This window comes from Wolffia australiana, chromosome 8, assembly GCF_029677425.1.
Source record: "Wolffia australiana isolate 7733 chromosome 8, ASM2967742v1".
In the NCBI taxonomy this organism is placed as follows: domain Eukaryota; kingdom Viridiplantae; phylum Streptophyta; class Magnoliopsida; order Alismatales; family Araceae; genus Wolffia; species Wolffia australiana.
In genome coordinates, this window is record NC_135842.1 from 6,471,933 (window position 1) to 6,486,904 (window position 14,972).

Here is a 14,972-nt window from a genome sequence, read left to right on the forward strand (position 1 = left end):
AATATCAAGCACCCAGTGACGAAGAAAGTGGGGGCGTACCGGCATCTTTCCTTCAGAAGGAAAATTCCGAAGTACCAGATCAAATAGTAACTTGAAATTGAAGTGCCCTAGTGGCCCCACTCTCTCGCGTCTCTGAAAAGATACCGACCGGCCATGGTCTTTACCTACTTATGCAGCGCACCTCAACAACAGTGTCTATCCTATCCGAATACTGCATACATCATGAGAGTCCGGTCAATCACAGAATGAGCACTTCCAAACGTTCATCATCTCTTTCTCTCCCTATCTCTCTTTATCTATATCTCTCTCTATTTCTCTCTCCATCTATCTTTCCATCCATCTATTTAATCTGTCTATATCTCTTTCCCAGATTCCCACCCTCCGCCGTAGCCCACGACTTTTCTCTCATCCAAACCCCCATCATTAACTAATATATTTTCTCTCATCTAATTGAGAAGCAACAGGATAAAATATTTCTATTTTCCCTCGTGGCAGGTTGTCATCCGACGTGCGCATCCAAATCATCAGTTTCACAGGGGCCCGCTGTCAAAATAGGGAACAGCGATCCGATCATGATCGGATCGGATCAACCCAGATTTTCGAGCAGTGGCCGATCTGACGATGTGCTCTCGATCGATAATTCGATCGATCACTAAGTTAAAACACCAGATATGAGAAAGGGGGGGTAAAGTTACCTCGTCGGAGCAGGGCGCCGGCCGCTGTCTTTCTCCAGAAGCCAAGCTCAGAGGCAGTGAGAAGCCGCTTTAAAGGACTGTGAAGCCAGACCTGGAAGAACAAGGCGAGGAGGAGCACCTGGCAATGTCAATGGCGGAATAGGAAAGCTCCTGTCGTGGACTGGAGCAGCCGCCGCCATTAAAGCAGCTCATTGCTCTCCCCCCTTAAAACCCTAGGCCCAAGACAGAAGGAGCGGAAGAGGCAAAGAGGATGACGATTACCGCGTTCTTCGTCTTCCTGTTCTTGAGGACTGCGTCCGGGCTTCTAGATCCGGTCGACTTTCTTGTTCTGCAATCGGTGCGAAGCTCGCTCGAAGACATGCCCGGCTCGCATTTCTTCGCTTCCTGGGACTTCAGCCGCGACCCCTGCTTCTTCTCCGGCGTGTTCTGCAGCGGCGATCGAGTCGTGGCGCTGTCTCTCGGCGATCCCCGCGCCGGATCGCCGGGGCTCTTCGGCCATCTTGATCCGTCCATCGGGGATCTGACGGCTCTGGCCGAGCTCACCGTCGTTCCCGGCCGTCTGATCGGCCCCTTGCCGCCCACCCTTGCCCGTCTTACCAATCTCAAATTCCTCGCCATGAGCCGTAACTTCCTCTCCGGAACCATCCCCTCCGAAATCAGCTCTCTTCGTCAGCTTCGCACTCTGGATCTCAGCTTTAATCTTCTATCTGGTGCTATTCCCGCTGGCCTCGGCCTGATTCGAACTCTCTCTAACGTCGTCTTGTGCCACAATCGCCTCTCCGGCTCTGTTCCCAGTCTCTGCTCGGCTTCCCTGGTGAGGCTTGATCTGAGCAACAACGATCTCTCCGGTGGAATCTCCTGCATGCCGGATTCCCTCCAGCACCTTTCTCTCTCCCAAAATCGCCTCAGCGGATCGATCGACCGAGTGATCTCTCGAAATCAACGGCTGAATTTCTTGGATCTGAGCTTGAATCTCTTCTCCGGCGGCATCCCGCCTCGCGTCTTCTCTTTCCCGATGCGCGGGTTATTTCTTCAGCGGAACTTGTTCACTGGACCTCTGCGACCGGCAGCGGAGGTGACGATTCCCACGGTGGATGTCAGTTTTAATCGTCTCTGGGGCGGGATTTCGCCGTTCTTCTCCTCAGTCCGAAGGCTGTACTTGAACAACAATCTTCTATCTGGCGCCGTGCCGGCGCAGTTCGTGGCTAAGCTGATGGATGGAGAGATCGAGATATTGTACCTGCAACACAATTATCTTACCGGAATTCAGGTCAGTCCTGCGTCGGAGCTGCCAAGGAGAAGCTCGTTCTGCGTGCAGTATAACTGCATGCTGCCGCCGTCGCAGATGTCTTGCCCGTTCAAGGCTGGGCGTGAGAAGATCCGCCCCGCCTCTCAGTGCGTCAGTCATCGTGGATGAGCCTTCAGCCTTGTTCTCAGATTCGAAGTCTGTAGAGATCTGAATCATGATTATACACGGTAAGAAATGGCGGGAAAAAACGATGTTTGAATCGTCTTTGTAACTAATTTTTTGTAAGAAACATGTGTCGGCCTCATTTCTCTTGCGGATCGTTCTTTTTGTGATAAACAATGTCCTAAACGGCAATCCAATCAATGAAGCTTTGTAGATCCGAATCTCGCTTTAATAACGACAGAAATGCCTGCAAGAAACGATGTTTGAATCACTATTGCAACTATTTTTTTGTAAGAAACTTGTGTCGGTCTCAATTTCTCACGCGGATCGTTCTTTTCCTGAACAACAATCTCTGCAACGGCCGTCCAATCAATGAAGCTTTGCGGATCCGAATCTTGCTTCTATAGGGGTAGAAATGCCTGTAAAAAAATATTTGATCGTTATTGCAACTTATTTTTTGTAAGAAATTTTGTCGGTTTCAATCGCTCTTGCGGATCGTTCTTTTCCTGAACAACGATCTCGTCAACGGCCGTCCAATCAATGAAGCTTTGTAGATCCGAATCTGGCTTTTATAGCGGAAGAAATGCCTGTAACAAAGATGTTTGAATCGTTATTGCAACTAATTTTTTGCGAGAAAGTTGTGTCGGTCTCATCTTCTCTTGCCGATCGTTCGCTTTCCTGAACAACAATCTTCTCTATGGCGCCGTGCTTGCGAAGTTCGTGGCGAAGCTGATGGGCGGAGAGATCGATATCCTCTGCCTGCCTCTCTGTGCGTCAGCCACCGGGGATGCTCCTCGTCTGAGAATTGAACCTCGGCAGATCTGAATCTTGCTTTTATCCGCGAAGAAATGGCGGGAAAAAACACGTTTTGAATTGTCATTGACTCATTGTAACTATTTTTGGGCAATAGTCGCGGTTGTATGAATAAATAAATTTAAATACCATAAATAAATATATTGGGCAAGTATTTTACGGCCTGGTGAACTAGTCAAAACGTAAATAAATTTAAATACCATTAATATATAATGAAGACAATCAGGAGGGGAAGACTGAAGACCAGACCGGCTTTCAACGACGTCGCAGATCGTGGACTTGGCGGACTAACCTTGAAAGTTTGAATCTGAAATTCGTCTTCGGAGTGTTGGCGCTGCAAACGATTTCTTCAGCAAATTTTCAATATCCAGGATCGGATTACGGTGTAAAACGCCGCGTGGTTTGTTTATCTTCGATTTTGATTTTAAACCAAAACTATTTTTCGGTGTAAACGAAACTCCAGTTCTGCACGTTTACATTCCAGATTCCGTAAGTCCATCTCCGGAATGCTGGCGCCGCAAATCAAAATTTCCTGCAGATTTGATCACCGCGCTTCAATATCAACGTTCAGATCGACTACGTCACTAGTTTTGCTTCTCGTTCTTCTTTTGGACGAAAAATGATTTTGATTTTTGCCGAGTAGGTCGAATTTTAATTGCTGTCCAGTGGTTCGTCGTCAATTGACTGGCTGTAGTTGCACACAAACCATCACTTTCCGATTGATTTCCTCCGCTCTGCCAAATTTCCCCCGCACTACTCCCTGATCTTTTCTTATCCTCGAAGCTTCCATCCCTCGCGTCCATTTGTCTGGTTTCTAAACCTGCGGTTCAGATCGAATGCAATTAAGCGGGGGAACAAATTCCTCTTGCGGATCGATCACCATAATTCCTTCAAAATTAATTACGCGTCGGACAGACTGCCGAAATGGCGATCTGTCGGGGTAACTGGCTACCTGCTGGTTGTTTGAGCGTGAGGGCGTTCAAATTTGTGTGTACAGCCGAACTAGGCCACCTTCGAGTTCAAGTTCTTGAAAAAGTCGACGAAGTGCTGAGAAGTGGGGACGAGAGAGGAGCCCTCACTCTTGTTAAAGATTTACAGGGCAAGAACGGGGGTCTGCGGTGCTTCGGCGCCGCCCGACAGGTCTGCTAATTGTTTTTTTCTAACTTTTTTTCGTTAATTAGTCTTTATTATCTGCGCAATGCCGAGACTCTAGTTGATCCTTTCGTCTTCGTAATTCCTTCTTTGTTTAGAGAAATTATAAAATCAAAATTGTGCTCTGTAATCTGATCTGACGATGCGGACTGAATCGCCACTCGGCGTGAATTTGATCGTTTTCTTCGCCTAATTATATCCTAAACATGGCCGCCGTTCGCTTGACGATATTTTAGCTGTTATTTTAGCTAATTCCGTCTTTATACCGCGTGGCCATCTCGATTGCCTTAATCTATGGAAGAAAAGTATTCATAATTTGTATTTAACATTTATATTTCTTTTCTTCTTTGTGGACGGGACGCTTTTCAATGTTCATTTAGCTCTCCCCTTGTATTAAGGAACTTCTTTCCTCAGTTTATATTTCTCATTTGACATGGTTCCTGAAATCGTTTTTAAAGGTCTAAATATTTAACCTGCAATTGTCCACTTTAAGATTTATTAAACTAAAAAACGTCTTTTTTTTCTTAAAATTTGATATCTTGGTGTTTCACTGACAGGTGCCTCAGAGGATCTACACATTGGAAGAACTGAAACTGAATGGAATCCAAACAGAAAACTTTCTCTCGCCAGTCGATGTCACTTTAGGCGGGATCGAGAGAAATATTCAGATCCTTGCTGTCCTGGGTGGTATCTCAGCTTGGTGGGCATTTGACCTGACACAACTTCAACTGCTTTTCATATCCGTGGGATTTCTTTTCTTGTGGTCCTGGGACTTGGTAAGTCCTAAGTCCATTAATTTTTCATTTTATACAAATTTTCTGTTTTAAATTACTTAAGCGCCAGATGACATGTTCTCTATTAAATTACTTAACCTCCTGTATCTAGTTTTCGATGAGTCTAATGAACATGTCAAATCATTGCTATTTCTATTTTATTTACTTCTCGAATTTAGTTTTCTTCATCTAACTGATGAAGAAGGATTTTATTTCCATATATTCTGTGAAAGAGATAAACGTTTTATTTGAGATGGTTTTGTTCCAGGTGGCTTTTAACGGGGGCGTGAAGAACTTGATCCTCGACACAATCGGTCACAGTTTCAGTAAAAAATATCACAACAGGGTTGTGCAGGTTAGCCTGAATTCCAGATCAGCGACTTTGCGTTAATTATGAATATCGATAAGTCATTAATTCAAATTATTTTATCATTTTGTATGTTTAACGAAATGACACTTGTTCTGCAGCACGAAGCGGGCCATTTCCTCATTGCCTATTTGCTGGGCATCCTTCCAAAGGGTTACACGCTGTCAAGTTTTGAGGCCTTGGTTAAAGAGGGGTCTCTCAATGTGCAGGCTGGCACTACTTTTGTCGATTACGAGTTTCTTGAGGAGGTCATTTCTATCACTCTGTTTTTTCTCACTCCATCTCTCCCCCTACACCTCTCAATCTCGTATCCCCCTAATTTTTCTAATGTTGGGTGCCATGCAGGTTAATTCCGGAAAATTGTCTGCATCAGTAAGATCTCTCTCACTTGCTCTCTGTCATACTCTCTTTCACTTTCCCTCTCTTATACATTGTCCTCCCTTTCTCTCTCTCTCTCACCTATCCTATATATCGTCACTTTCTCTCTCCTATCTTATACATTGTCTCTCTCACACACACTCTCTCTCCTCTCTTAACCTTCGTCCCTCTCTCTCAATCTCTTATGCGCTCTCACTTACTTTCTCAAAAATTGTCTCCCTTCCTCTCTGTCTCTATCATATTCTTTCACCCACACACACTCTAAATCTACATCACTTATTTCTCTCACTCTTTCTTACTTTCTCCAAATATATCTCTATCTCTATCAATTTCTCTCTCACCTTTCTCTCATGTACACTCTATCTATGTCTCTCTCGTTCACGTTCTATCTCGCTTACTCTTGCTCAATATCTCTCTCTCAAGTTCTCCATTTATATATGTCGCTCTTTAACTTTCTCAAGTTCTTTTTCTTTCTTTTCATGGATGTCTCTCTCTGTATATATCACTACATCTTCTATCCCATCTCTTGCTTAGCCATGGATTAAAGAAGATGAAACTAAACTTCCTAGATTCATAATTTCAATATCCACAGTCGTGACAGAGCCTTTTTCAATGGTTTTATTGTAGTCTCTGAACAAGTTCACATGCATAGCACTGGCCGGCGTGGCCACAGAGTACCTCCTCTTTGGACGTGCTGAGGGTGGACTCTCTGACATCAGCCAGGTCAACGCCATTGACCTGTCCTCAAATCCTTGAACCCATTTGTAGAAGTCAACCCTTCTTATCGGGTCTTGAATTTTGGCAGTTGGATGGGCTGCTTAAGAGCTTGGGCTTCACCCAGAAGAAAGCAGACTCACAGGTCAGATGGGCCGTTTTAAATACAGTGCTGGTACTCCGTCGGCACGACGCTGTTCGGGCCGCCTTAGCGGATGCCATGTCCTCCAACGAGCCCATCAGTGCTTGCATCGAGGCCATCGAGAGAGCCATGGGAGATTCAGATGTTTAAATCTGCCTCCAAAGATTGGTATTATAAGCCTCTGCATTTTTTTTCTGACCAGTCTTAATTTAAGCAGATACAAGTCTATGATCTAGCATTTCAATCTTCTTGAATATCCTTTTTTTTTTCCTTTTTTTCATGAGAAAATTGATGGTACTGACAGAAATATTTTGGTAAGCGGATGGGGGTAGACAATGAGGAGAAATTTTCTCGAATTCCCCATGAAGATGTTTAATCAAACATGTATTGTGTGCATAAACCATCAATGATATGTGAATGGTGTTTATGGTTTTATTTAGGTAAAACTTTGGTCGAGGACGTCTCGGCTGGATGGGCTGCTTATTGGTATCTATTCATCCCCCTGCTTGATCATAAGGGATTGTACCAAGTTTTTTTGTCTGAGGTGACTCCTGCCCTCCACCATAAAAAGTTAATATGACATCATTATTGTTACATGCATACATGATGGATTCACTGATATTCTTGCTCTCTCTTGAGATCTTGAGGTTGTATCGCGCAAGTTTGTAGATAGTGATAATGTCTTTGATGTAACCAAATCATGCCAAACAAGAACTCTGCCTAAAATTTTATGTTTGATAGCATTGGTTTTGACCCGCTTTGAGACAGTATGAGACATGAGAAAGTTCCCGCGAAATCAATCCTCCATGAATCATATATATCAATGATTTTAATAAATGACAAATTAATGAGATTACTGCTCAACCTCTTTAGGTTGTACATAATTTGGCTTTGGAAAATGTTTGTAAAGAGAGGTATTGTCTCTGATTTTGCCAAATCAAGCAAACGAACTCTGGCATGGAATTTATGATCGGTGGCATTAGTTTCCAACCCGCGTCGAAACAAAGTATGGGCAGAAACTTCCCATCAAATCAATCCTCCAAATGAAATATTTCTCAAGTCTTTGCCTAGAAGCTCATAGAATGTTTCATGATGATATTTTTTGCAGATTTCAGTTTAAAGAAATTTTATAAAAATGCCAATCATCATCAAAAAATTGGACCATAAATGGAAGAGTGATAGAATTCTAGAATTTATTGTTCTTTGTGCACTTTTTAAGAATTTAATTAACTGATAACAAAAAAATATAGCATAATACTGCATTAAAACCTTTTTCTTTTGCTTTGGTTATCGATATTTCAAGTACTTTGTATGGTATGAGGTACTTGAGTGTATTATGGTAACATAGAGTTTCTCACTATGTGAATAGAGATGTCATTTGATAGATTTATTCAATATTGGAATATTTTCACAAAATAGAGCATATAAAGATACGGACAATAATATGATTCCATTTTTATTTTTATTATTTTACTCCGCATTATTGTAGTAGTAAAATCCACCTCATTTGTCTTGACTTATTAAAATTTCCAAATATAAACAAAATAAAATCAGTTTTGAAGTGGTCATGTAATTAACCATCTTTTTCTCTTTTGAGAAATCGGTGCACCCAGAAAATGTAACTGATGAAATGGTAGTAATTTTCAATAATTAAGGAGGCTTAAAAAAGAACACCAATTATTTTAGCGGTGAAAACCACGTTGAAAATCTGGATTTGGTTTCCACATTATAACTGCACAAGCAAAGAAATGTCATGACACCATACTCTCTGGGAGTTTCATAACCTTAAAATGTAAAACAACATTGAAATAACCAAATTTATATAGAAGGTATTAGAGAAAAGACTATGATGATCCGGGTCCAGTCTGGGTTTTTTTCAAAGACCTAAACCCTACTAAAACTTCGGTCCAGTTTGGGTCTGGTTTTGTTCAGTCCCGGTCTGGTCCGGATCGATACCGGTCTGGTCAGGGTGAATAGTCAATGTCAAAGTCAAAGTAGAAAATTTATGTTGATGGTTGAGTTAAATATCATATGCATCAAGTGAGTGCCCCCAAATGGTCAATAATATGGTGGATACTCTGAGCTCAAAAGAAACCTCTACATCGAGTTGGATTTGATATTTTCATAATTTTACATAAAATATTTAGTATTTACTACCAGATTCAGTCCGGTTTGCCCCTTGAACCTACACCTCCCTGACCAGATGGTCCACCCTCAAATGTAGGACCTATGCTCCCAGTTTGGTTCGGTCAAAATGGTCTGCGGCCCTAAACGTCTAACCCTATTAAAGATTCATGTAATTTATCTATGCTTCAGCAAAAAGGTTGGTGGAATAACAACGTGTTTCTTCAAAAACTTGTGAATCAATAGTAATCTTACAAAACAGCCATCTTTTCTTGCAAATGAAATCAAAAGTTTAATTACGTACAAATATATTTTATGCGATCCTAAAATCCTTAATATTCACATGAATGGCATTGGTTCACCTTCATCTGTTTGAAAAATTGTGTATTTTTTGAGAAATTCTGGACTAGGGTCGATCTAGTTTGGAGTGTTCTCAATTAAAACGATAAAAGACACAATAAAGTCCTAGAGAAGTAGAAGTATTGATATGTGGATAGCTGAAAATTTATGTTTTTTTTTTTGGTCACGGGCTTTATACTTTTAGTCTGCTACCAAAAGTGGGCATATTTTTCCTTTGCACTAGTTGTATTGTTTTATGCTCGACATACCAAATCATTATTTAATAATGTTTTTACATAAAAAATAACAGCTTTATAATTTATAAACATTTATATGACTCAATATACAAAAATTTTATGTCACCTAATAGCTACGAGCTCATAGAAACTACACATATAAACAAATGGGTTGATCCATGGTCTTGATTCCATTCTTTTGGAAATAATATGATTTAGGATGACAATTATGCATTAATTTTCTTGATATTTAATTATGTATTTAGTTCAAAATTTTTGATTCAACGTGAGTTTGCTAAAGGCAATACTCACTGTTTTATACAGGAAACATAAGGGTATGATATTTTCACATTAATCCAAACCTAACGACCAACCCCCTACATAAACTTATTCCCCTATGACCCTGAATTCCACAAAATTTAGGAATGTTATCCTTATGGGTTGTGTTGGAATCTTTGTCACAAGACATCATGAATAGATAATATTGTTGGATTCTATGAGATGTAATTAGGGAAATAGATTACAAGTTACCCCAAAAATGACTTGGTTACCCCACAAAAGTCCCTATTTTATTTTGTGTGCGCAAATCGATGCCGCCTATAAATATATGGAGATATACCCCTTTGATTATTTGTCTTCCAAATTTCCCTAACAAAAACCATAGAAAATTTTATCAATACTATCTCTTACCTTTGAAATTACTGTAATTTACTAATTTCCTGATAAGTATATCCATTTTCCATTATAAAAATCATTTCTTCTAATAAAAAATCTGAAAAAATTCAATTGATTTCCAGACAAATAATAAAAAAATCAGTAACCCATCCCCACATTAATTAACGTTAAATTCATTTTTAACTTGGGAGAACCCATAATAAAGGATTAGACCATGTATTCATATGAGATTAAATTTGAGTTTTATCTGGTTATTTTGCCAATTTTTTTAGGTATACATTTAAAATTTCTGATGTAGTATGTTCACATCAAAACGTATGTTGGATTGCTAGAATTTTTTCAAAGATTACCATAATACGTACAAAATGGATTAAATTTATATATCAGCATGCTATTATTTTTTAATTTACTTATTGATTTTACAATTACTAATCACTAATCCAATAAATATGAACCACATCCTCCAGAGTAGACCAATGGCCCAAGGGCTTTGCAGATTAAAAAAAAGTGGGTTTTTACTATTCATGATTTTTTTAAAATGCTTTATAATCATTGTGGTCACAGAAAATTTTAACGATATCTTTATATGAGTTCATGGTCAAGTATTTTTTACTGTTTACTCTATGATTGATAAATGATAATATGGCCAAATTTGAACCAAAAAATTGGTTTTTGAGTTAGTATTTTAAACGTGCATAAATTTGTAGAAAAATACCAGGTAAGATGCATCTGAACTTTAAAATGAAAGGGGTGTTTGATCTTGTGAACCCCTGTTTTCATTCTATAATGCTTTATTAATATTTTTCTGCCTTATCTTTTGTCGTAAATTTATTCTTTTGGATTACATTCATCATTTTCCATGGTAATTTTGAACCTCTATTACAATATGATCACCCAACCACAACCGTAGTGATTTGCCATTTCAGTTTCAGTGCATTTATGTTACCCCTCAACTCACTTGTCCATGGAATATCCAAAAACATGGAAAGACAAATTTTTGGAATGTTTGGAATGACAGTGAAGCCCTAAATTTTCGAACAACATGCAAGCTGAATTATTATCCACCATTATCTTTACTATACGTGGAAGCATGTTGGTCAACTCTTCAATATCTTATGCAAACTAGGGTATTTGACACGCAGTGACCAATTATAAATATAAAATCAAAAAATAGATGATCTTTTCAAGTAAGGAATCTAATTACAATTAGATTTTTGTGTTGGAAATATAAAATACATCAGATATGACAATGACAGTTTTAGAGAATGAAACATGCATTTTGGCATTCACCCGAACTTCCTTGTGCAGACTTCAAAAAATCTCAATGCCCTTCCACCTGTTTTGAGAAAACCAGGACAATGAATGAGATTATGTGTGTTGAATAATTTTCCTGATGATAATCAATATCGGTGGGTGAAGAAATACTTTTGTTCACAATCGATTCAAAATATAAGGTCGCTTACTCGAGACTCTCGCTAACTTTCAACTGTCAAGAGCAAAAAACTGGTACGACCTGTTTTTCGAAAAAATATAAGGTCAATTCGCGTGTAATGAGGTTAAGATCAATAAATTTAGAATATTGAAACGATACAAATAAAGTACGAGGCAAATACATAAGATTAATACCTCATCCTAGTCGTCATTGTGAGAAACGCCAATCGCATTATCTCCATCGCATAGTTGAGCATTCTTGGCACTTTGTTAGAAAAGTCCTTTTTCAAATAAAACTCTAAGAAGATGTGAGAAATCCACTTGACTCTAAGGAATCAAGTGACATTAGGCTAAAAAATCAATAATATGTAAAAAAATAAAGCTTTCAAAAATAAATCATAATTTTCTCCTTTTATCCTTAAATGATGAATAATGCTAGTGAAAATTTTAAAATATTTGGTATAAGTAAGTATAAAATTATAATAATTTTGAACTAGTTTGGTGTTATCAGATGGGACTTTTGTGACTCTGTGAATCCCTCCATTCCTACTTTCATTGAATTTAGAACTGGATCAAAAATGATTTTAGGTGTTAGATATTGTCTTTCGAACAAAAGAATATGAAAATTACTTTGATGTAATATCTAGCTATCACAAGACCTAAAAACTCTGATTTTAAAGGACACCTCGTAGGCATTAATCTATCTTTTTCCTAAATGAATTTACTATACCTAATTCAAAACTATTTCATGTATGATATAAATAGAGGGGGGCTCCCTCATTCAGTTACACATGCAAGTCAGTTTGAGTTCTCTCCCTTTCTTCTCTTCCTCTTCCTTGAGGGTTGCTTCATGTTGACATTGTGACTGATATTATGCGGCATGCATGCTAATCACACTACCATATATTATTTTTAAATTGAATTAGTATTTATTAATTATTATAATTATCCTGCGATATTTATAATGAAGTCCTTTAATGCATGTAATGATCGAGCAAATTTTGATAAAATCATATAACCAATATCACTTCTCTTTAAACATGTCTTCATAATATTCATATTTGAAGGATACCTGAGATTGGCATTGAAATATCTGGATAGAGGAACATTGTCTAATCCCACTCATATGATGAATATAGCTGATATCATAGCCATTAGTGTGGAATACTAGAGATAGATAGTGACGGCGCGGCACTATCCGACACTGCAGGGCCGTCACTCGAGTAGCCAGCACCGTCATCGAGCCCGCCACCTATACTTGTCCAGCCGACACGACGAGCTGCAGTATCGATGCGCAACCCCGGGTTCAGATATTCGGCGTGATGACACGCCACCTTCGGATCGTTTGACTTACTCATTTCTTATTTTCTGTTCATCGCTTTTCGTCTTTATCATTTTGTCGTTGTAGTGAGGGGAAGAACCCATATGAGGATATCATCCCCTCCCATCTACCTAGTGGGCCTTACAAGCCCTTTTATTTTCTTTTTCCCTTTGTAGTTTAAGGGGCCCATTTCATCCTTCCTATATAATGGAGGGGTGGGCACCCCCCCCCAGACCACTCTTGATATTTCTATGAATTATAACGTTTAGAAGTTGAAGAGTCACGTTCGTGGAGGAGAGAGAAGAAGAAAGAAGAAGAAGAAGAAGGAAGAAGAAGAAGAAGAAGAAGAAGGAGAAGAAGAAGGGAGGAAGGAGGAGAAGAAGGATAACGGCCACCGCTCGTCGTACCCACGCCGCCGCTCGCCGTTCCCACGCCGCCGCTCGCCGTTCCCAAGCCGCCGCTCGCCATTCCCCCGCCACCGCCGCCGCCGGCCTCGCGCCATCGCCCACCGCTCTCACACCTTCTCTCGCCGATTCTGCGCGTGCCGCTGCACGCCGACTCATCACTCCGTCGCTCGCCATTCCCCTCACGCCGCGGCCGCCGCTTCCACGCTCCACGCGAGCTGCCGTCTGCGCGCGCCACGCAAGTTGCCATCTGCACGTGCCGACGTCGTCGCCTGCGTGACTTCGCCCCTCGACCGTCATCTTGCACGCCAGTGCAATCGCGCGCGTCCACAACCGGGAGCGCCCACGTCTACGCGCCCACCCCACTACAGCCGTGCCCAGCGCCTGCTGCATTGCACCGTGCAGCCAGGCCGGCCCGCGCCCGGTGCGCACGCAGCGCATTGCGGCCGCGCCGCTCCCGTGCTAGGCCCAAACCGCCGCGCCTCACCACCGATCGCCCTCGTCCGCGCCCGGCCTACCCGTACGCCAGCGTCGACGCTCGCCCTGCACCCAACACCCTTCTCAACCATCTCGGCTGCCCTGCTGACCCCTCGCCGCCATCCGCATCCCCAACCGACGTCCGTGTCCCAACTGTTTTCTCCGGATCCCATTACTACGAGATATCCGTCGCCAGCGCGACGAAGGTACCCCTCAACTCTGCTGCTCTTTACGTCTCTTACTTTCTTCAGTATACTTTCGATTTGCCTCCTCCGCGCTCGGGTTAGACGTAGGTGAGAGTGAGACAGGTTGTGAAAATGACGACGACTTCAACGAGAGTCTTACCTGGCTGGTACGAGTCGGACGAGCCCAACGAGTGTGAGCATACTAGCGGGATATTCCCATTCGGCGACGTACTCGCCCTCGACCCTCTCGGGCGAGGTTCGAGAGGTCCATTTGACCTCAGCAATAGCAATCCCGTCAATCTCTGGAATGGCAACACTGCATCTCGGCACTCGCATGTACTACACGTAGGATTTCTCGCATTCACGTCATCATTTATACCTGTCCATTTGCATTTTTGGATGACGCAGATCGTCGTTGTCCAATCGAGATCCTGATTCGATACCGAGCCGCTACCCTCAGTGTCGACCGGACGACGTCTTGATGACGTCCGGCATCAGATAGTTTGCTGAATTGATCTGTATGAATCCCCGAATGTTATTATACTTTGACTATGATTGGAGAGTGCCTATTCATATAATTCTAAATGGTATTAGGTTGGGTGCATCAAGAAGTCCGAGAGGATGATTGAATAGTCAAGAAGATATTATCTGCAGCAGGTAAAAGAGGAGATAGCTCAAGAAAGACGATGCGATACAATCCTTGTCCAATGTAGTGAAATGGTAGAGTAGTTCTCTAATGATTCCAAATTTATCAATACTAAGTGGAATGATTGATTAGGGTTTGACAGTTTACCATACCCAAAGTAGTTTCAAGAGTGTCAGGCGGTTGTGGGATTATACATATATGATAAATGATGGCAACAAGGTTCCATTAGAGGTTTATCATACTTCTTTGTATATTTTTGGGCACGAGATGTGCCTTGGCACCCCACGGGCCAAAGTAATCGACCAATTGGTTTAAATTGATTTTTGATTAATTAACCCATATGTGATATAGTTAATTAATAAGTTCATCCAAATGAAGGTTAGTGGTCCATTGAAATTATTAACTTGATGGATACATGAGCATAGAGGGTCACACGCATAAGGTTTATGGATGGTGATGGATAAACTTTGAGTTTAGGGCTTTTAATAATTCTTCTCCATGACGAAGACTTTTATGAAAATGTCCCATAGACTTTTATCAAATGTTCTCCAAGCAATATAAATAGAAGGGGGCACCCTCGTTTGATACTAGCGTTCCCCCCTCTTGATACTAGTATCGGATTACGGTATCAGGACAAATGCTGAATCGGATATCGAAAATCACATTTCCGATATCCGTTTTAACCGATA

The 14,972-nt window shown here is 41.1% G+C and overlaps 2 protein-coding genes across 2 annotated transcripts; both read left to right on the forward strand.

The window, feature by feature from the left end:
* The first annotated feature begins 560 nt into the window (after positions 1 to 560).
* On the forward strand, positions 561 to 2,259 carry LOC144706370 (uncharacterized). Its single transcript, XM_078579286.1, has one exon. The coding sequence runs from the start codon at positions 946 to 948 to the stop codon at positions 2,110 to 2,112; it is 1,167 nt and encodes a 388-aa protein (XP_078435412.1). The 5' UTR covers positions 561 to 945; the 3' UTR covers positions 2,113 to 2,259.
* A 932-nt stretch (positions 2,260 to 3,191) lies between these two features.
* On the forward strand, positions 3,192 to 7,064 carry LOC144706371 (stress regulated protein). The gene is made up of 8 exons (XM_078579287.1): positions 3,192 to 4,059; positions 4,629 to 4,847; positions 5,113 to 5,199; positions 5,313 to 5,459; positions 5,557 to 5,583; positions 6,217 to 6,312; positions 6,395 to 6,613; positions 6,886 to 7,064. Exons 1-7 carry the CDS (start codon positions 3,844 to 3,846, stop codon positions 6,593 to 6,595), a joined length of 993 nt encoding a protein of 330 aa, XP_078435413.1. The 5' UTR covers positions 3,192 to 3,843; the 3' UTR covers positions 6,596 to 6,613; positions 6,886 to 7,064.
* Positions 7,065 to 14,972: the final 7,908 nt, after the last annotated feature.